The 21,186-nt window shown below is 38.1% G+C and overlaps 2 protein-coding genes across 3 annotated transcripts; both read left to right on the top strand.

The window, feature by feature from the left end:
• The first annotated feature begins 7,536 nt into the window (after positions 1-7,536).
• Positions 7,537-14,454, top strand: LOC131021215 (alpha-mannosidase I MNS5). 2 transcript variants are annotated; one of them, XM_057950316.1, is made up of 15 exons: positions 7,537-7,939; positions 8,998-9,040; positions 9,132-9,197; positions 9,283-9,344; positions 9,512-9,611; positions 9,838-10,020; positions 10,838-10,886; positions 11,031-11,210; positions 11,348-11,468; positions 11,716-11,797; positions 11,879-11,964; positions 12,129-12,229; positions 12,890-13,031; positions 13,243-13,393; positions 13,940-14,454. In XM_057950316.1, the coding sequence occupies exons 1-15, from the start codon at positions 7,803-7,805 to the stop codon at positions 14,162-14,164; spliced, it is 1,728 nt and encodes a 575-aa protein (XP_057806299.1). In that variant the 5' UTR covers positions 7,537-7,802; the 3' UTR covers positions 14,165-14,454. The 2 variants fall into 2 exon arrangements, with proteins under 2 accessions (XP_057806299.1, XP_057806300.1); XM_057950317.1 differs by having other exon boundaries at positions 7,843-7,939; positions 9,116-9,197.
• Positions 14,455-15,062: 608 nt separating this feature from the next.
• Positions 15,063-17,687, top strand: LOC131021214 (uncharacterized). Its single transcript, XM_057950314.1, has one exon. It carries the CDS (start codon positions 15,530-15,532, stop codon positions 17,495-17,497), a length of 1,968 nt encoding a protein of 655 aa, XP_057806297.1. The 5' UTR covers positions 15,063-15,529; the 3' UTR covers positions 17,498-17,687.
• The last annotated feature ends 3,499 nt before the right edge of the window (positions 17,688-21,186 follow it).

Genomic DNA, 21,186 nt, shown 5'->3' with positions numbered 1-21,186 from the left:
ATTTATTTTTAATAAAATGAAAATAATATCTGACGGAGGCGATTCATTTGCCTTGCCGTTATGCGGTGGATTCTCCGTGCAAATAAATTTGTAATTTTCCTATGTCCACAGCTAGGTTCTACTAGCGGTAAGTATAGGGTCGATCCCACGAGGAGTTGGTGTATTCTTCTCTCTTGTCACGGTCACGATCACACACTCTGGGTTGTGCCCTGGTCAGAGCACTGGAAACAAAGAACCTGAAATAAAACAAAAGAAAGATAAAAAAAGAAACTTGGTTTGGGCATAGTCTCGTCAAGTCAGGGCACAGTCATCGCTCATAGGTTCAAGGATTGTCATTGTGTCTTCACGTCATTGGTTATGGGCAGATGTCAATAGGCCGGGCCCCCTTGTCACTTATCACGTGCGCAGCCTACCCCGCCCTCATCCGCGCCCTTCATGTGGTTGCCCACAGGAAGTTTGTCGGACCCAAATGGTCATCAGCCATGTTCAAAGACATACTACCACTCGCCCACAATTGCCGCACTTCATGGAGCTGGATTTATCCTAACTTGTGCCCACATACTGCTTGTAACTTGGCCATGCCCAGAACAGTACCGACCGAATAAAGTGCCGAGTTTGTCCAAGTTGTGTTGGAATCAGGCCAATTACTTCGGGAACGTGATTGCACAAATCTTGTGCCCACATTAGACCTCACGATTTCACTTGCTCATACTTAACTCAATTTTTAGCCTCAAACCAAGTAAAACAATTACCTAGACATAATTAAATAAAATAACACAAAATAAATAAACGAAATAAATATACTTGAATTGAAAGAGAAGTTAAAAAATAAAAGCAATCTTTGGACAACACCAACTTTGTCCAAAGCAAATAAAAACAATACATAAAATAAAAAGGTGCCCAAAGGGCTTGTTTCTTCTTTGGCTAGACTCTCATTGAAAATAGAAATACAAAACAAACTAATTTAAGGTGTGGAATTATGTGTGGTGAACTTTCACTCTCTAGCTCACCAAATTCGTCCCTCGCTCCTCTGGCCGCAGGGGGACTGCTTCTTTATATAGAGATTTCAGTGGGCCTTTGGGCCAGGTCCATGTAAATTAGGGCTTCTAGGCGCAGCAGCTAGGGTTTCTGGGCACGGCGGCTAGGGTTTCTGGGCGCAGCCATGTTACTGAGATTTCTTTCCATATTTGCTTTGCCCGCATCAGATATGCATCCCATAATTTTGGCAAGTAAAGCAGGGCAGATCCTCTTATGTATTGTAAGTGGATATCCGCCTTCTTCTTTCCTTATATTGATGGGTGCGCGTTGTGCCCTTGTACGCCAGGTTGTGCCTCAAAGTCAGCATCACAATTCTGCTTAGTTTTCGTTCTGCCTCTGACTTGCGGCTGTGCCCATGAACACCAACTTTTTCCATTGTGCCCTGGAATGCCAGATTTTGCTCCTGTCTCGCCGCTGTGCCTTAGAACGCAACTGGATCCCGCATGGTACTTGGTCTGGGCACATTAGTACAACTATTGTGCCCATAAATGATCTCAAATCTGTGCCTCTTTTGCGGAATGCAGCCTGTTGTGCCCAAGATCCTATCCACCTGTCCTTGTGCCCTAAATATGTCATCCCAAACACAAAAGACACAAAAACACACGAAAACAAGACTCGATCTAGACCTAAAAGACACACGAAAAGAGCACGAAAAATGGGCTCGTCAATATCAAAGTTGCGTCCAAATATTTATATACTCTCGTCGTCCTGTTAATATAATTTTAGAAGGGAGTGACACAAATTTTGATAATTGTAGTTGAGTGATTTGTGAGTGGGAAAAGGGATCCACCTTAGGGGTAGTATTCATAATTGTAGTTGAATGTATTGTGGTATGTCATATGTGGTAGAATAGGTAAATACATTGATATATTGATATATCGATCTTTTGTGGGTAGTGTGTATAAATGAAATAAGACTATTTTTTACGTTCAAAGTGAAAAAATAGGACTATTACACAGGATGAAAGAAGTATTTTTTTTAAGTGAGTGGAATAGTTGATAAACTTGAAAAAATAACTAAAATATTTTTTATTTAGATATTCAACAAATAATGACACTTCCAATCCAAATAATACAAATTTTTTGGCCAAAAACTATGTACAAATTACTTGGTTCAATTTAGGTGGAAAAATTTTGTAGTCATGGATCAATTTATATACATATGTTAAATGTCCATGTATAACATAGATCCCGAACGCGTGAATATTTGTGTATGAGGAATAAATACATCATTTGCAACTTTTGTTGTTGCTAGCTTAAGATAAGACTTTAGGTTAGCTTAATGCAGTTAGGTCTTAAGTTGACATAGATAAGTGCATAAAATGTGAGCTACTCTTTTTTAAGTAGTTTGTTTTATCGAGAGTGAACAAAACAATTTACTAACCTACTGACAACTTAGAGCTTATCAGTTAGACAGATAACTAAGTTGGTGTATAGAATGTGTTAGCTTAGTTTACTTGCTTGTACTTAAAAATGGCTGAGAAAACTTAGACCAACTCATGCAAAGTTAGTCAGATTAAGTGCAAGTTAGCTGAATTGATTCAGCTAACAAAAGTGTGCTTATGAGCTAGCTGGTACAAGTGTGCTGATAGATGACAATTCACTAACACTTAATGTAAAAGTAGAAACTAAAGCACACAAAATTTTAACGTGGTTCAGCGTAAAGTCTACTATGTCCATGGATCTCATCCAATCAGGTGAATCCACTTAAGTTTAGGATTTCTTGTTTTATAGTTGTAAGTTAATTGTTTAGTTTGGTAACCTTAATCTGAACCACGAGTTTCTAATCGTGACTAATTTCTTTCCTTCGGTTTCAGACAATTTACACTTTGCTGCTTAATTGCTTTATTGACGGGTTGAGTGTTTGAAGGGTATCAAATTAGGTGAGCAAAGTGTTATAATAAAGAATAAATTATATATGCCGTTTAGTTTGTTCAAATTTAAGCTTTAGATTTACTACGGATAATGCTTAGAAACACAGTAGGAAACATACGTTGGAATCTTAAATGTGGATATGAAACAACACTTCGAGAGATTCACTTAACTTTGTATTTTTGTGTTGGTACTTGCTGGCTTAAGAGAGTCGAGAGCTTGAGAGTTTGTAGATTTTCACATAATTTTTCTAGTTAGTAACCTTCTCTGTGTTGAAATCGTCATATATTTATCAAAGGAGAAGATAATAAAGTCATTAGAGGAGCTCATTTAAATCTCGATCTTACGTGACATTGAATTTATTACTGTTATGATTGATGTGTCATCGTTTTTCATGCCTACAACATGAACATGTCATCAATTTATGCACCATCGTACCTGTTTGCAGATTATGTTAGAGATTGTTAATCGTCAATTCGGTCAATATCAGCTAATTTATTATTGTTATTTTATAAACTAACTAGTATGTGCCCGCTCGTGCGATGCACGACCATCATCGAAATTGAACGATAATTTAAATAAATAAATAAAAATGTTAAACATAATATATATATATATATATATATAAGTAAATATAAACATAAATGATCTCAATAAAAAATAAATTATTCACAATATAATCTCAATAAAAATATCAATCTGAAAAAATTCGAATTTTCAATTATTGAAATAGCAATTAATTGATTTAATTGATAATGTGTATAAATTTATAAATAAATAAATTATGAAATATCAAAAGCAAGTATAGATGATAATGAGTATCATTATGGATCATATAATATTCTAAGATGTACAAAACTATTTATTTACATATAGTATAACTGTAGTTTAATATAGTTTTCGAATGCATATTTATGAGGTCATTTTGTTTATGCTCAAATTTTAAAATAAAGTTACAATGTATACATTTTTTTTTTCAATTGGAAAGTGAAAAAATAAAGGGTTTAACATGAGATATGTGTCGTTCATTTTCCAAAATAAAATGTATACAATTTCAGTAAATTTAAATAAATGTGCTACTAAAAAATTAAACTCTTCAATTTACTTTTATTTTTTATTTTTAAAGAAAATCGATAATGGTTCTCTAATTACTGATTTTCCAATGAGTAATTTTGAAGCTTAAAAATTCGATTTTTAAGATATACTATATGTTAGTTATTTATCTACAAATTTATATTAATATAAAGTTGACCTTTAAAAAAATATTTTTAAGCTAAAGATTTCTAAAATGAACAAATATAAGTTTCGTCATTGTAATTGCATTAAACTGATATAATAAAAATATAAATAGTAAAATATAAAAAATACTGATCTATAGTAAAAACATAAAAAATAAAATAAAAAAAATATGGAAAAAGGAATGAAAGAACCGTGAATTTTAAAAAATGAGAAATGAGAGAGGAGATGATAGAGGAGAGAAGAGAGAGGAGAGAGAAAAAAATAATTTGGTGACTTTAAACTATAATAACTTATTGGTTTTAAATTTATTTTTTATAATTTTTACATCAAATTAAAGATATCGTCATTATCTTTAATTTAACATCCATATTGAATATTTTTTTATAAATTAAAGTTGATGAATTTAAAAGAAAATCAAATTGAATAAATATATTTGAATAGTGTTTTCTAAGTAATTAATATATTTTGTTGAATTAGTGTGAACGTGTGAAATGAGTTAGTGGTGTTAATAATTTTTTTTTAACCTTCATATTAAAAGTATTATCAAAATTATTAAGCATACCGTGCAATGTACGGGAAATGATTTTATATTTTTATATTTATATAAAATTGATTCCTACTCAATTATTATATTTATAAATATAATAGAAAATTAATTATACTTGAATATATTTGAGCTAAATATTGAAAAATATACAAGAATAAAGAAAAATTCACAATAATAAAAATTGATATTATGAAAAGCCAAAAATGTAAGTAAAAAATTAGAAGTAAAAATAAAAAAGAAGTGAAAAATTATTCAAATAAAAGATAAGTGAGGAGAGAGATTTTTTTTAAAAAAATTTAATCTTTAAACAAATATAACTTTTATATTTTAAATTAAATATTTACATAAAATATATAAAATTAAAGCTCTTATCATGATATTTAATTTGATATGAATATTAAATATTTTATAAATAGTCAAATTTCACAACTTTAGAAAGAAAGAAAATAAATAAAAAATAAGAAGATAAAGAAAAGGGAAAAAAAGAAAAGAAAAAAAAAATATAGTTTATAAATAAACCTTAAATTTTATTATAACTAAAAAATTACCACTCAATTTTAAATAAAAATTTTAACTTTTTAAAGTATAGATTAAAGAAAGTAAATTAAAAATCAATTTTTTTTGCTGCACAAATCTATTTGCTTTTTTTTTTTTTTTTGAGACGCATGCTTTCTTAAATTCATATGCAGTTTCTCAATGCATTGCACGTAAAAAAATGCAGTTTTTAGTGTATGCTCCATTTTTTTAGACGTGGGATTTGTAAGTTGTAATTTAATTTAAGTTAGTTTAATCCATTTTTTGTGTATATAAAATATGACATTATTTTTTGAAGGAATCACAAAATCGCCATTCAAATCAATTTCAAATTGATTTGAAATCAATTTCAAATTGAAAACTGCTGTTTTAATATAGTATAGATTTGTTATTAGTTGACTCCTTCTTGAGTGGCTTGGTTAGACGATTGTAAGTTGGTGATCTTTTTTGGGAACTAAACTGATTTACACAGACCTTGACTCATAAGTAATTTTTACGTTTATTTTGGTTGTAAAGTTTTTATTGAAAAATAATGACTAAGAAAAGATGAGAAAATATTATACTTTTTTTTCTCTATTTTTATTATATTTTTATTAGAGATGAAAATATTGAAAAATGTTGGAATATTTTTATACCACTATCAAAAGATAATATTATTCAATATTTGAGAGAAAATGAGTGCAAAGAAGTTGTTTGAAAAAATATTTCATCATATTAAAAAAAATATACTCCCTCCATCCCCAAAATAAGTTCATCTTTGGGGACGGCACGGGTTTTAAGGAAAAATGGTAAAGTGTATTGATAGTGGAGAAAAATATGTTACAATTAGTATTGAGAGTTGTGAAAATGTGAAAAAGTGTTATAATTAGTATTGGGAGTGGTGAAAAAGTGAAAAGTAACAATAAATAAATTATTATTAGTGGTGGGGTAGTTGTCCAAAAATAGAAAGAAGAACTTATTTGGGGGACGTCCCAAAATGGAAAAAAAAGGAACTTATTTTAGGGACGAAGGGAGTATATCATAATAAATACTTATATGAAAATAACGAAAAAAATGGTGAAAATAGTAGTACTCCCTCCGTCCCAAGAAAGTTGGCCACATTTCCTTTTTGGGCGTCCCACTAAAGTTGACTACTTTCATTTTTGGGTAAAAATTACACCAAATTAAACTCTATAATTAATCAACTAATCTACACCTAATTAAACCTATCTTCTACACTCAATTAAAATTTTCTAATTAAATCTAAATCACCTTTATTTAAAAACACACACACAAAACATACACTAACACACGCACACAGCCACCCCACCTCCCCCCAGCGCCCCACCCCCTTCTCTCTTCTTCTCCGGCGGGTGCCACCCCCATGGTCGCCGCCGCCTCCGGCCGCCGTCGTCGTGGTCTTCGCCGCGACCACCGCCGACCCTTTCCCTCTCCCTGGCCTCTGCTCTCTCCCTCTCGCCCCACCCCCTTCTCTCTTCTTCTCCGGCGGGTGCCACCCGCATGGTCGCCGCCGCCTCCTCTCGCCTTTCCGGCCGTCGTCGTCGTCTCAACTATCTCCCTCCCCCAGCGCTGCTCCGCCTCTCCGATTTGGGGCTAGGGCTCCGCCTCTCCAGTCGGCGCTGCCTCTTCGAGGTGCGACTCCGGCGTCAGGGCGGCAGACCGAAAGAGATCGAGGATAGGCTGTGGTGTTCGAAGCTCACATGTGCACCGATTTCCTGGGCAAGATTCTGGGTATGCGATTTGGGGTTTGGTTTGGAGGAGAAATGGAGTTTTTCAATTGATGTTACGCATGTGCCTTTAGATTGATTAACATGAAAGATGATTAATTTTTAGATGTTTTTGGCATATTCGTGTTTTCGATTTTGTTCACACACTATTTGGGGCCTGATTTGGAGGAGAAATGGAGGTGCGATTCAGGCGGGTAAAGGCGGTGTTTGGTTTTGGGGTCGTCGATGTCGCCGGCGGCGGCGGCGCCGCCGGAGAAGAAGGTGAGAAGAAGAAGAAGCGCCCAATGCGAGAAGAAGAAGCACCAGATTCAATTTTTTTTTTCCTTAATTAACTCATTAATTTTGATGGGCTCCACTCAATTAAAACATAACACTCCATTTCTTAATCTCCGTGCCCAAAAGAATGTGGCCAACTTTCTTGGGACGGAGGGAGTATTAAACATTATTGCGATTTGCGAGAATCAAAGATGAAAGATGGTGGGTTGACTTTTTTATACTCCTACTACCTTTTATCAGAAGAAAAATCCTATTAAACACCTCGTTTATTATAAGGGAAATAATACAGAAACAATATTGAATAAGCGCTAATTATGTAAGAATAATACTATACGTTAATTGCACATTAATCTCGCACAGTAATTTTTAATTTTGATTTAATTTAAGAAGCAAAATAGTAGCTGTTCCGGAAAAGAGAGAAGAAGCTCAAGAGCAAACACAAAATAAGTGAGAAGCCTATCCCAAACCCCCCCAAAAACCATATATACTCGTAACTTTCAAGGGTAATTTCGAAGTCCCATTTGCTCAAATACTATTATCGGCTTCCATTTTTGCGCGCACGGATAATCTATGTTACTTGGAAAGAGATGGGCATCGTTTCTGATATTTATGGCGATTTTTTCCACATTTTACATCGAAATCGCTTCGTCAAAGCCAGACCCGTATGCAGCTAAGAAGAAGCGGATGAGCGAAAAAGTCCGCCAGATGTAATTATCTCTCTCTTCCGAATTTAACTGTTTTTTGAGTAGGCACTTCAAATTAGGAATACAAGCTGTGGAAAGAGCAACTAGTGGGGGATTTTCGCTGTTCAGTGTCTGATTAGTCCAGCTGATTGTTTAAAGTGATTCATGTCTTGTTTTGGGGAGTTCTTAGTGTTTGATTTCTGGCTTTATGCTCGTAATTTTGTTTAATTGGTATTGATACAATGATGTGTGTTTGTATTTGGATTTGATCACTTACTGTATGCTGCCTAGTAATTGGGTGTTGATTTGCTTGGAATTAATAGATTTCCAGCTTGCTTTGGGTGTTTGAGAAAGGGGACACTATGGTGTTGTTGTCATGAATTTGTTAGATTCCTCATTTTATATGTTGAGCACTGCGCACCGGTAGACTAGAAATGTGTGTTGGGAGAGACATTAACCAATGAATATACTGCGATGTGGTGATATGTGCTAGAGCTCTACCACTCGTGCATGATTGTATGTTCATATAAGGCACTCTAAGAGATGAACCTGCATTATGTACAATTTTCAGAAGAATCGAATTACCAATATAGGTTGATATCTGGACTCTCATTTAGTTACTAAGCGTTTAGAATCACGCCTTCAGTTTCCAATACAGGTAAAACTTTTTTAGTATGTCAGGTGTACTTTCAGGCCTTGTTTACTTCGATGCATTTATAATTTGGTAGATCTGTAGTTTAGTGGATAGGTGGTAGGATATAATAAAAGGATAAATATATCCTTTGTTACTTTGGATGTATCGAGAAGAAAGAGAAGGTTGAACTTGAACCATATCCGACATACATATTCATTTAATCACCCATTTGAAATCAAGGAAAGTAAACATTGGACAAAGTTGGATTTTAGCAATCAAACCCTTATCCACTAAGGTAAACAAGGCTTTAGGATATTGGAATATGCTTAAGGAACAAAAGTAAGTTTCTGAGCCCGATATTGTTTGAGAAAAGATAACTAATCAAACTGACATTTCACTGAAGTCTGTAGTGTATAGTGTATACTCACTCTTTTCATCTCCATGACAGGTTTTACCATGCCTATGACAACTATATGATGTATGCTTTCCCGGTCAGTCTTTAATTATATAATTGCATATCATGTGAGGTTATTTACCAATCAGCATGACTCAAGTATTTAATCCAGATGACTTATTTCTCAGCACGATGAATTGAGGCCTCTGACAAAATCGTTCACGGATTCTCTAAGTGAGCTTGGAAATCTGAAGGTGAGTATTATACTATTATACTTGGAATAGTCTCTATTAATTTGAAGACCTATTAAAATAACAATGAGTTTTTCCTGATTTTTAGCTTGAACATCTGCCACAAGAGTATAATGGTTCAGCACTCACCCTCATCGAGTCTCTGTCCAGGTTTGATATGCACCTTTAACTTAATCTTTTTTTTTTTGAGAGAAACCTTAACTTATCTTGCTTCTGGCTTTAAACCAATTCTGGTTATCTCTTGTTCTAGTATCATTTTAGTGGTGGCATCATATTGCCCTCAGATTAGTTCTGATGTCCTCCTCTTTAACTTTCAGCCTTGTAATTATGGGAAACAATACCGAGTTTGAGAAGGGAGTTCTTTGGTTATCCGAGAATCTAACATTTGATGTTGATGCTAGGATAAATCTCTTTGAGGTAATGAATCAACTTTTCAGTTTTGCATTTTAGGATAATCTCAATCTTATCGCTGAAAACCTTATCTGATGAGGCCTTTTCTTGTTGTACAATTATTATTATCGAAATTTCGTGGCTATATCTAATATGATCATGACACACTGTAGAAATAATATTTTCCACCATTGATCATGCTTTTGGAGAGTTTTAATCATATCCTTCCTTGCCTTTGCCTGATATCCTGTAGTGCAACATAAGAGTACTTGGAGGACTTGTGTCTGCTCATATTCTTGCAACTGATTCTACAAACAGGTTAACTAAAGGAACTTATAGTAATCAACTTCTTGTTCTGGCTGAGGAGTTGGGACAGCGTTTTTTACCTGCATTTGATACCCCTACTGGACTGCCTTACGCTTGGATCAACTTGAAGGTACTGCTTGAATCATGCATTAAATAACTGAATACTAACTTAGTTTATGTAACTTGTTCTGATTGAAATTGCATTGTACAAATCTACGAATGTGCTTCTAAACAATCACCAATACTTTTACTGTCTCTGCCGCTGTCATGTTATAAGATTTAAATATGACCGCTTGAAGTTCCGGAACCGGAAGTTTAGTAATTACACATCCCACAGTTTCAGTCTTTGAAACTTCAAATTGTTTAATCCGGTTAGAGTATATAAATGGCACGGGATTTTACAGTCTCTGTTCACTTTGTAGAGTTCTTGTTTCCATTTATATCATTCTGTGTATATCACGGTAAACACATTGAATTTCTGTGCTTTCTGTGACAGTGGCTGATCCATATGGTTTGAGATTTTGAAACTTCATTGACATCTACTCCTTTTCCTCAATAGATTATTTCTAGATAGGGATGTATTAGATGTTCAATGTACCGCTAACAGTTATTCTCAGCCGGACGAAAGATTGAGACATCTACACAACATTTACTTGCTAGTTTGCTCTAGTTTCAAGGATCTTTCAGCAGGGTTATAGATGGGTAAAATTACTTGGAAGAATTATTTTTGTGAACCTTGATCTCTTGACCCTAACTTTGAGTTTAAAAGTGCATGAAACATGAATCATGCAAATGGTTGAAATTCCATTTAATTTTTTGTAACATAAGAAGGTTCATCTCTCGTTCAGTTTTGATATTAGTTACTTATAGCATGATTAGTTTATATATCTTCCACACTTGCACTTTTTTGTTTCTCATGGCGTCTACCAACAAAATTCTATGTGCAGCATGGTGTGATGGAGAACGAGATAACAGAAACAAGCACATCTGGTTGTGGTATGAACTCTCTCTCTCTCTCTCTCTCTCGCGCGCGCACACACACACACACACACACACACACACAAGCTCTTAGAGAAACCCTTGCAACTTGGTGCTTGCATGCTAACACGTTAGATGCTAATTTGACATGTTTGGTTCTAGGTTCTCTAATTCTTGAAATGGGAGCACTGTCACATTTAACTGGTGACCCAAGATTTGAGTCTGCTGCTTTTCGTGCTCTGCGCAAGTTATGGGGCATGAGGAGCTCTTTAAATCTCGTGGGAACGACACTTGATGTAGAAACAGGGGAATGGATAGAGTTCTCTTCTGGAATCGGAGCTGGTGTGATTCTTTTTGCCAGCCAATTTTAAACTACGTCAGCATACACATATCACCTTTTAGCAGATGCTGGTGCATAATGTTAATCAATCAAAACATCCTTTCTTTACGCTTTCCTAAACCACTTTCTTGTCCTCCAGGAGTTGATTCGTTCTATGAGTATCTACTTAAAGCCCACATTTTATTTGGAAGGGAAGAATTGTGGAGGATGTTTCAGCCTGCTTATACTGCTGTGCAGAAATATTTTCGACATGGTCCTTGGTAAACTCTTCAGTCCATGTTTTTATTCTACATATGTCTGCTGGACTGCTTCGCATTGCTTCATTGTTTGAAGTATGGCGCTGGTACAAACACTAACCAAAGGATAGCTGAAGAATAAAATGATTATCTTGCTATCATTTCTGTCCCCATTATTATTTTTTCGGCAGTGATCTTTTGCTATATTATGCTTTGCACTATTGACTTGGAGTTCAGTTAGAAGTTATACAAAGTATTTAACTATCACTAGGTACCATGAAGCTGACATGAGGACAGGAAGAGCAACGTACTGGCAACTTACAAGCCTACAAGCATTTTGGCCTGGCCTTCAGGTATATACACTGGCAACTCGTAGCATTTCCTAAAAAATTTGAATGTGGAAGTTTATTCTTGATTTTTGTTGTGGTAGCTAGGTTCTTCTTGGGGACGTCGCTGCCGCTAACTCGTCACATCGCGAATTTTTCTATGTATGGCAGAAGTTTGGAGTATTACCAGAGAGGTATCACATTTTATTCTATTTCTATACTCTATTGTTCTTTTGTTCGTATATACTATGTTTTTTGTTTTTTGTTTTGTGTATGTGTAGTTGTTGATTGATGTTATTTCCAGTCTTTGTAATCTGCTGCTGACGTGGATAATATAATGATATTTTCTGTGATTTAGATATCTCCTGGATCATCAAATGTTGCATCCTACTGAGAAATACTATCCTTTACGCCCAGAGTTGGCAGAGTCAACGTATTACCTATATCAAGCAACCAAAGGTACACTATCTTTCTGGTATATTATACTTCAAGTTTACATTTTACCAAGCATTACTTAATGTATTAGGGTCAATAGCTTGGTATCATGTATGGATAGAATCGCCTCAGAAAATAATTAAATATGTGGATAAAACTCAGCATATGTATATATATTGACCCTTTTGGAGATCCATTGCAACATAAAGTTCTAATTATATACTGTAAGTTACACCTATTGTTTCATGATGGATGCAATTTGAAATAATATAGAGGGATGTAATTTAACCGAGCCGTGCCATATAATACTTAGCAGCTTGAGCTTGGCTTGTTATTATCAACTTGAGATCTAGCATTAATTGTCGGGCAAAATTTGCTTGACAGTTATATATTAATAGAATGATATTTGTTGTTTCTTTAGAAAAGGTAATTTATGCAATCTCAAACAATACAATATATTTGCTCAAATTGATGATTTTTGTTCATATTTTTATGGCAAATGATTTGTTATATTAAAATTAAGTCTAATATGTATTTATATAATTATCATATGTAAAAGTATAAAAATTATGTTAAATGTCGAGCTATTAGATCAATTATGATTTACAGGCTAGCTAATGAGCTTTCTCGCAAGCCATTCCATTTATCTTCCCATTATAAAACCACCTACATCATATGTGTCAGATCCGTGGTATCTACTAGTGGGGGAGTCAATTGTGGATTCTATCAATTTGCACACACGAGTTGAAGGTGGCTTTGCTAGCATTAGAGATGTAACAACCATGGAGTTGGAAGATCATCAGCATAGCTTCTTCCTCGCTGAGACGTGAGTTTACTGTAATTGCTAGTCCAACGGTCATTTATTCTGCTTATTCTTATTTGGCAACTGATAAGTTGTTGCTGTATTATTAGAACCTTTTTTTCTAGCGTCCGTGTATAGTCATAGAATTTTGAAAAAAGTTTCGCTTAGTGACACAGCCATGAGCCATTTGTGAATAGTTTATCTGAGGTGCCTCTCATCTTTTGTCTTTGTGTAGGTGCAAATACCTGTATCTTCTGTTTGACGATTCATTTTTGGTCAACCAAAACTACATATTTACGACTGAAGGCCACCCATTGCCTATTTTAAGCTCTTGGCATGAGAGACTTCCTGAGGCATATATTCCCAGTAATTGGACATCAGTCAAGGTATTGCTTACTTTATGTGCATTTGGATTACTGATTTTATTCGAAATAATTTCTTCCATTTTACAGATTTGCTATTCTAATTAGTCATCTTACTCCAATTTTCTGTCTTGTTGTGAGTACTTGAAAGTAGGAGATGATTGTCTTTATATTTAGTCGGATATTTATGTATGACCGAAAAAGCAGCTCATATTCAAAGTGACGAAGGCTTGTGAAACGGTTAGATGGGTCATGAACGGGATCCAGCCATTGTAACTTTCAGCAGTTTCCAAAAATGTTCCTGACTTTCGTTTTCTATTAAAAATTCCCAAATTTTCAACATTTTCCAAAGACTGTCCCATTATATAAAATCCGACGATGGATTTTAGGTGATTTTTTTTTCTCACCTCACCTAATAAAGCAATGTTGTTCCACCTAAGAATTCGATAAGAGCTCATCATTCCATGATTCCATCCCCAGATTTAGCAAAGCAGTAAATTTTTTGGAAAACCTTGTCCCATCTATTTGCAAGATCTGAAAGACTGAAATGATTTCACAACTTATTTGCAGAGTGAAGAGCGACGAAAACGAGCCAGTGCAATGTCACAGCGGATATGTCCAGCGACAGCTCCAAACTGCAGGCACAGCCACGAGCAGCTCGAGAGCGTTTGTCATGTCCCAGATGCTCGTGCTGATCACAGATGTGTCACTGATGAGGATTGCGGTGTCGATTCTACGTCGTGCAGGCGAAGATCGTGCAGCATGGCTGGCTACTGCGGTCTGTGGCTCTCGTGAGGGCACGCGCGGCAAATTCTTTTGTTTTGTGACAGGAAAATAACAGACGCCCGTTTCTGGGGGAACCACAGGCTTAGACTCACACAAACATTTGTAAGGAAAAGGAAAACAAGATGAAACACATGTATCACACAAATCTTGTAGCACAAATGTATCATATAATATTTGTAGATGACTAGCTTCATGATTACCATCTTTGTGAGGAAAAAAAAACAAAATTCAGATCAAAAGAATGTATGGGAATATCATTTGATATTCGTTAAAACATTGAGGCATTTGATTCCTTACCAGATGAAGATTGTATGTGTTAATTTCCAAACAAGTAATTTATAAGCCAACCATCAGTTATAAATTGTGACATCAAATGCGTCCTATATTAACAGATAATAGCAAAAATAATAATAATAACAAAGATTATTGTTCATAACAAGATAAAAGTGGTCGTAGTAATTGATTAATAAAGGTTAAATTGTATTCTCAAAAAAAAAAAAAGGTTAAATTGTCTCTAAAGACAACTATATCTAAATTATGGTCATTAACCAACTCTATTTTTTTTTTAATCAAAAAATAATTTTAATTTTTTTGGATGGATTGAATTAAAATTCCAACAATACTAAATCATACATGGAACTAAAAGTTGGTAACTAATTACATATCAATTTAAAAGTGTGAACTCCCTTTGAATCTGCAAGCCATTACTGATTTATTCGACATAATTGATCTGTTCGCCTGCATGCCATTCCTGAATTGTTCGGCACAACTGATTTGTTCGCCACAACTGATTAGTTGGAAAGGAGAGTTTTATTTTTTATTTTTTTAAAAAAATATGACAATAGTATTTAGGTAAAATTTAAAATTAAGGTATATTTGATGTATATATACAAGATATAAAGAGGGGATGCAATAGCTTGTTGCTTATAAATCGACGTTACTAGATATAGGAGTTGAAATAGGATTAGTCGAGCATGGGCAATTGGTTGATAGGTTTGCTACCAATATATATAAATGGAAGTAGTAATTAATTACTGATATGGGGAAATTGTAGTGTTTGGGAGTTTAAAGGTCGATGAAGCATCATCGTCCCTATTAATAAGGTTGTAACAGTCGCTCCTTTTTTCTGGTTTTAATGCAAAACAAAAAAACCACCACACAAACAGACAACAATTACGTTTCACCACTCCCATCTCCCCATCTCCACCACCGTCGTCACAGCCGCCTCAGCCTCAGCCTCAGCCTTCTCTCTCATCCACATGCACAATCGCTGCTAAACCCCTATTATCAAACAAAATTATGGAAACGAGGAGAGATAGATCTTGAATGGTGTGAAGACATTGTTAATCGTTTCATAATCGGTCCGCTGTGATCATGGCGGACATAGTGAAGCAGATCCTCGCGAAGCCGATCCAATATGCGGACGAGGTGATCAAGCTTGCGGATCAGGCAAGTTTCATGAAGGCGGAATGCGGGGAGATCAAGGTCAGGACGGAGAAGCTCGCCGGCCTCCTCCGCCAGGCCGCGCGAGCCAGCGGCGACCTCTACGAGCGCCCCACGCGCCGGATCATCGACGACACCGAGCAGGTCCTCGACAAGGCCCTCACCCTCGTCTTCAAGTGCCGCTCCAACGGCCTCCGCCGCATCTTCACCATCACCCCCGCCGCCGCCTTCAAGAAGGTCCAGCAGCAGCTCGACAACTCCATCGGCGACGTCTCCTGGCTCCTCCGCGTCTCCGCCCCCGCTGACGACCGCGACGACGAGTACCTCGGCCTGCCCCCCATCGCCGCTAACGAGCCCATCCTCTGCCTCATCTGGGAGCAGATCGCCATCCTCTGCTCCGGCGGCTTGGAGGAGCGCGCCGACGCCGCCGCCTCCCTCGTGTCCCTCGCCCGCGACAACGACCGCTATGGCAGCCTGATTATCGAGGAGGGTGGCGTGCCGCCGCTGCTGAAGCTGCTCAAGGAAGGGCGGATGGAAGGGCAGGAAAACGCGGCGAGGGCGATCGGATTGCTCGGGAGGGATCCGGAGAGTGTGGAGCACATCGTCAACGCCGGCGTCTGCCAGGTGGTGGCGAAAATCCTCAAGGAAGGGCACATGAAGGTGCAGATTGTGGTGGCGTGGGCGCTGTCGGAGCTCGCCGCCAACCACCGCAAATGCCAGGATCCCTTCGCGCAGCACAACGTCATCCGCCTCCTCGTCAGCCACCTCGCCTTCGAAACCATCCCCGAACACAGTAAATACGCCATAGCCAGCAAGCACTCCATGAGCTCCATCCACTCCATTGTTATGGCGAATTCAACCCCAAAAAGCAGCGACGAAGGTGAAGAGAAGCACACCAGCGTTGCCAATCACCCCATGGACAACCAAATGCCTAGCCAAATGCACAACATCGTCACCAACACCTTGGCGATGAAATCCACCATGTTGCCTAACAAAGGCGCCGCCGGCTCCCCGAGCCACTCCGACGCCGGCGAAAAAAGCGGCAAAGTTAGTAAGCAGCAGAACCAGTTCATCAACCACCACCACAAGCACAAGACCCATGGATTGCCGGGGAGCAGCATCAAGCGCAGGGAATTCGAAGATCCCGCTACTAAAGCAGAGATGAAAGCCATGGCAGCCAGAGCCCTACGCTACCTCTGCGCAGGAAACGTCGCCGTATGCCGAAGCATAACAGAGTCACGTGCTCTGTTATGCCTCGCCGTGCTACTAGAAAAGGGGGAAGACGAAGTGAAATACAATTCCGCCATGGCGTTGATGGAGATCACGGCCGTGGCGGAGCAGGATTCAGATCTGAGGCGATCGGCGTTCAAGCCGACCGCCCCCGTGGCGAAAGCAGTGGTAGATCAGTTCCTCCGAATCGTGGAGAAAGCCGATTGCGAGCTCCTGATCCCCAGCATTAGGTCAATTGGAAACCTAGCGAGAACGTTCCGAGCGACGGAGACTAGATTCATACCGCCATTGGTGAATCTGCTGGACGATCGAGAGCCGGAGGTGAGCTGCGAGGCGGCGCTGGCGTTGAACAAGTTCGCGTGCCCGGAAAACTTCCTCCACGACACGCACTGCAAATCGATCATCAGTGGCGGAGGGCACAAGCACCTGATCCCGCTGATCTACTTCGGGGAGCAGATGGTGCAGATCCCGTCCTTCATATTGCTGTGCTATCTGGCGATGCACGTGCCGGATAGCGAGACGCTGGCGCAGGAAGATGTGTTGATCGCGCTAGAGTGGTCGACGAAGCAGCCGCATCTGATGCAGGACGACGCCATTGTTACGCTGGTTTATGAGGCGAAGAAGAGATTCGAGCTCTATCAATCCAGAGTGTCCAAACAGTACCACTGAATTTGTGTTGTGTTGTGTATATAATTGTAGTTTGTTGGAGGAATGGATTGCAGAGGATCACGTCTTTGCATTGCAATGTCTTCTGCTTTTATACTTTGCCAACACCACCCACCTGTAACTGTAAAATTAAAATCGGGTAGGATGTCCACCCAAATTGTGGGCTTTTTTGGGTTGGGCCCCAGACTCGTTATTCACAATCTTATCATATCATCCTTCACTTCTAAATGTCCCACATCATACTCTATCACCTTATTGCCAACGAATTTACTATTTGCACACCTAGCGTCGAATCATTTTATATCATTATTTATAATTATTTTATTATTTCATATATAAATTATTTCTTTAATTAATTTGATATCATCAAATTAAATTAGTAATACAATATTTGAAATAATATTAATCTTAATCACTTTCGCCAATTAAATGTAGGTTGTGATAATAGAAATACATTTTTATATAAATATTCATTTGATGAAGTTTATAAAAAATTGATGCGGGATTGAAGATTTTAGAAGAAAAAAATATATAAATTTAAAGTATGATATGATGTACGATTGATTTGTCGCATCTGCCGTTAATCGTATATCGATAATATTTACTCTCTCCGTCTCTCAAACATTTTTTTTTCTATTTTGATTCGTCCCCAAAACATCTTCCTAACCTATTTTTGGAAACAATTTAACTAATTATTATTCTTACAATTTCACTTTTTGTGGGACTCGTTCTCCACTTTCACTAACTATCACTCTTATAATTTCACTTTTTGTGGGACTCATTCTCAATTTATCAAATACATAACTAACTTTTATTAAAACCTGTGTCATCCTCTCTTAGGAATATGTTTGGGGGACGGAGATGAAGTATTAAGTTTGTTCAAATTCTTTAAATTTGACGGATAAGAAATAATTTAGCTAAACATATGTCATTTGAGTATCACCTCATATGGACCTAATAAGACCAGATAATCATATGAAGCTCTAAAGACCACACATGACATTTGAACGTCAAAATTTTGAAAATCATATTCTTTGTAGTTTGAAATACCACATCTGAATTTTGAGCATCATCTTGTATGGAGCTTGAAGATTATAACTTACTAGTGAGTATCATTTTATCTAGAATTTGTGAAACTATAATTAAGTTATGAGAATAATCTTGTCTCAAACTTTAAACTACATCGTCAAATTTGAAATCATATTCAATCATATATATAGTTAATTATTTAAGTAAATACATCTACATATAAACGTATTATATATATACATATTAATTTGTGAGTATGATGTGATAAACTTAAACTAATATTATATAATAAAATAAAATACAAATATAAATCTTTTTTAGATATGGAAATTGATTAAAAATTTAGAAAAAAAAGAATGAATGAAAATTGAAGAAAATTAAAATAGAGTGATTATATGACGCCACGTAGGATATGATTTATTTTGCTATTATATATATTGGTGTGACATGATTTCGTGGGTGTAAATTCAATCGGAGAATTAAGGTAAAACGATGAACTATACCTAGTGTTACTGACGATCGAGAGAAGAAAGTGAAGACGAGAGCACAAAATTGATTACTGCTGTATTAGGAATAGAGATAGCGTAAAATACAAATGAGCACGCATGCGGATATTTATAGATTTACATATGGAGGGTAAAACAGTAAAATCAGCACCGGAGCATGCGTCTTGCGTGGTCGGGGGCATAATGGTAAAGTCGCCTCTACGCGGGAGATTTCCCCGCGTTTCGGTGATTCCGCTGGCGAAAACCATTCCTCTGGCGAGAACGATTTCTTTGGCGAAGATGGTTCCTCTGCTAAAGGTGATTCCTCTGGCGAGGGTGATTCCTCTGGCGAGGGTGATTCCTCTGGCGAGGATGATTCCTCTGGCGAGAGCCGTCTCGTTGCTCCCCATGATTCCCCTGATACCGTCATTTCTCTGCTCTGCACATATTACTCCTCATCAACCACTCCCCCCTCTGGTCTGACTAGTTTACTCTGGAACAAAGCAACCTAGTCAGAGTGTTCATCCGCGTGGCTGACGTCACCCGCATTAAATGCCTGCCCTTTCTACAGTGCTTTTCCGTATCCCCAGGTTACCTTTTTCAGCCCTCACGTCCTTTCGCCTCCCCGCAGAAATCCTTGACCGTCGATTGCTTTTTTAGGGCCACGTGTCGTTCATTCCGTATGTTGGTAGTTGCCCGCGTACGTTACTTAGTCAGTTTTGAATTTTTTACTTCCCACTATTCATCTTTTCCCGTTTTTCCGAATTCCTTCGTCTGCGATTTCCGGCAATCCTCTCCCTGTTCCGGCGTACCTGTTCCAGTTTTTACCGTCGATCTTTCTTTGACTTAGGTAACTCGCGTATCCTCCTCTCCCGATATTTGTGTTTAGTGTAAAGTGGTGTTGAGATTTGTTGGTGCTCTGATTGAGCGTGAAAAACCCTAGGATTTTTTAGATTTTTTTCTATAATGGCTTCCTCCTCCGCTCCTGTTGCCCAGCCTGACTTTTTTCCCTCTCCTTCTCCTTCTCCTGTACCCTCCCCGGTTGATTCTCCCCCTCCTTCGAACCCTAGTTCTCCCCGGACTTCTCCATCGGCTTCTGGATCTTCTCTCCCCGCTTCCGCAACCCCTAAATCTTCTAAGGGCAAGAAGAAAGCCCCTAGGACGCCCAAATCCATGCCTGAATTCCGATTGAGCATGGAGAGCCTGCACAAGATGTTTGACCTCTGTAGGCAACCTCCGGGTTTAAAATTCGTACCCCAATCCAAGTCTCTGATGCCCGCCTTTGACAAATGAACATGAATATGGTGGTTATCTGGCGAGCCCAGATAGATGCCGGTCTGAGGCTTCCCCCTCCTCCGCTTATAGTAAACGTGGCCAATCACTTCAAAATCCCCTTTTATCAAATAGCTCCCTCCGCCATTCGGAGGTTGTATTGTTTTCACATTCTTTGCACCGCTCATGGTGTTAAGAATACCTTTAAATTGTTTACCCAGACCCAATCCCTAAGATTGCAGGGGGGGCCCCTGTATAGCTTTGCCGCGCGTAAGACATATCCTGCCTTTTTCCTGAATTCCCTGAGTTCTTATGATAATGACTTTCTTCACTCCTACTGCTATGTGAAGACTACTTCCGGTACTTGGCACCAGTATGGCGCCCAAGAGCTGCGATGGCATACCTCCCGCACCAAATACCAGCCGGTCTCCCAAGGAAACCCCTCCGATCACGACCTGGGAGTGTTGCGTAACCTTAATGCCCTCCACACCCAAGAGCCATTCCCCTGCAAAGATCTCACTGAAAATTTCTCGGCTTTGGCAGCCAATGGCCTGTTTCCCCTATACCCTCCTGGATCCATAGGTAAAATAGGCATTAGTAGCGTATGTGAAAATTATTTGTTACCTTGTTTTTGGTGATAAGATTGTGTTTGTTTGCAGGGATGTCGTGGAGGAACAAATGTAGGTCCGATCTTTCCACCGACCCTGCCTCTGGCGAAGAAGGCCAAGGCTCTGGGCAGCCTACGGATGCCGGGGTGGACATCTCCGGGCTGATTCCTGTGGTCCCAAGGGAGACTATTCTGGCGCAACGCTTTCCCCCTGGCAAGGGGAAGGACATGGAAGTACTTCTTTCCTTCAGCCCGGACAGCCAAAGGGCAAAGGACTCTGGCGCAGGCCAAAGTGGAGG

Source organism: Salvia miltiorrhiza, chromosome 4 (assembly GCF_028751815.1).
Source record: "Salvia miltiorrhiza cultivar Shanhuang (shh) chromosome 4, IMPLAD_Smil_shh, whole genome shotgun sequence".
Lineage (NCBI taxonomy): Eukaryota > Viridiplantae > Streptophyta > Magnoliopsida > Lamiales > Lamiaceae > Salvia > Salvia miltiorrhiza.
Note: the sequence above shows the minus strand (reverse complement) of the source record. Positions and strands in the feature narration are given on the sequence as shown.

Bases quoted from the DNA above. Each gene is read 5' to 3' on its own strand.
- LOC131021215 (XM_057950316.1), top strand. From the start codon at position 7,803: ATGTTACTTGGAAAGAGATGGGCATCGTTTCTGATATTTATGGCGATT. The intron at 11,798-11,878 runs GTATATACACTG...TGTGGTAGCTAG, and splicing joins CATTTTGGCCTGGCCTTCAG to GTTCTTCTTGGGGACGTCGC. The intron at 13,394-13,939 runs GTATTGCTTACT...ACTTATTTGCAG, and splicing joins GTAATTGGACATCAGTCAAG to AGTGAAGAGCGACGAAAACG.
- LOC131021214 (XM_057950314.1), top strand. From the start codon at position 15,530: ATGGCGGACATAGTGAAGCAGATCCTCGCGAAGCCGATCCAATATGCG.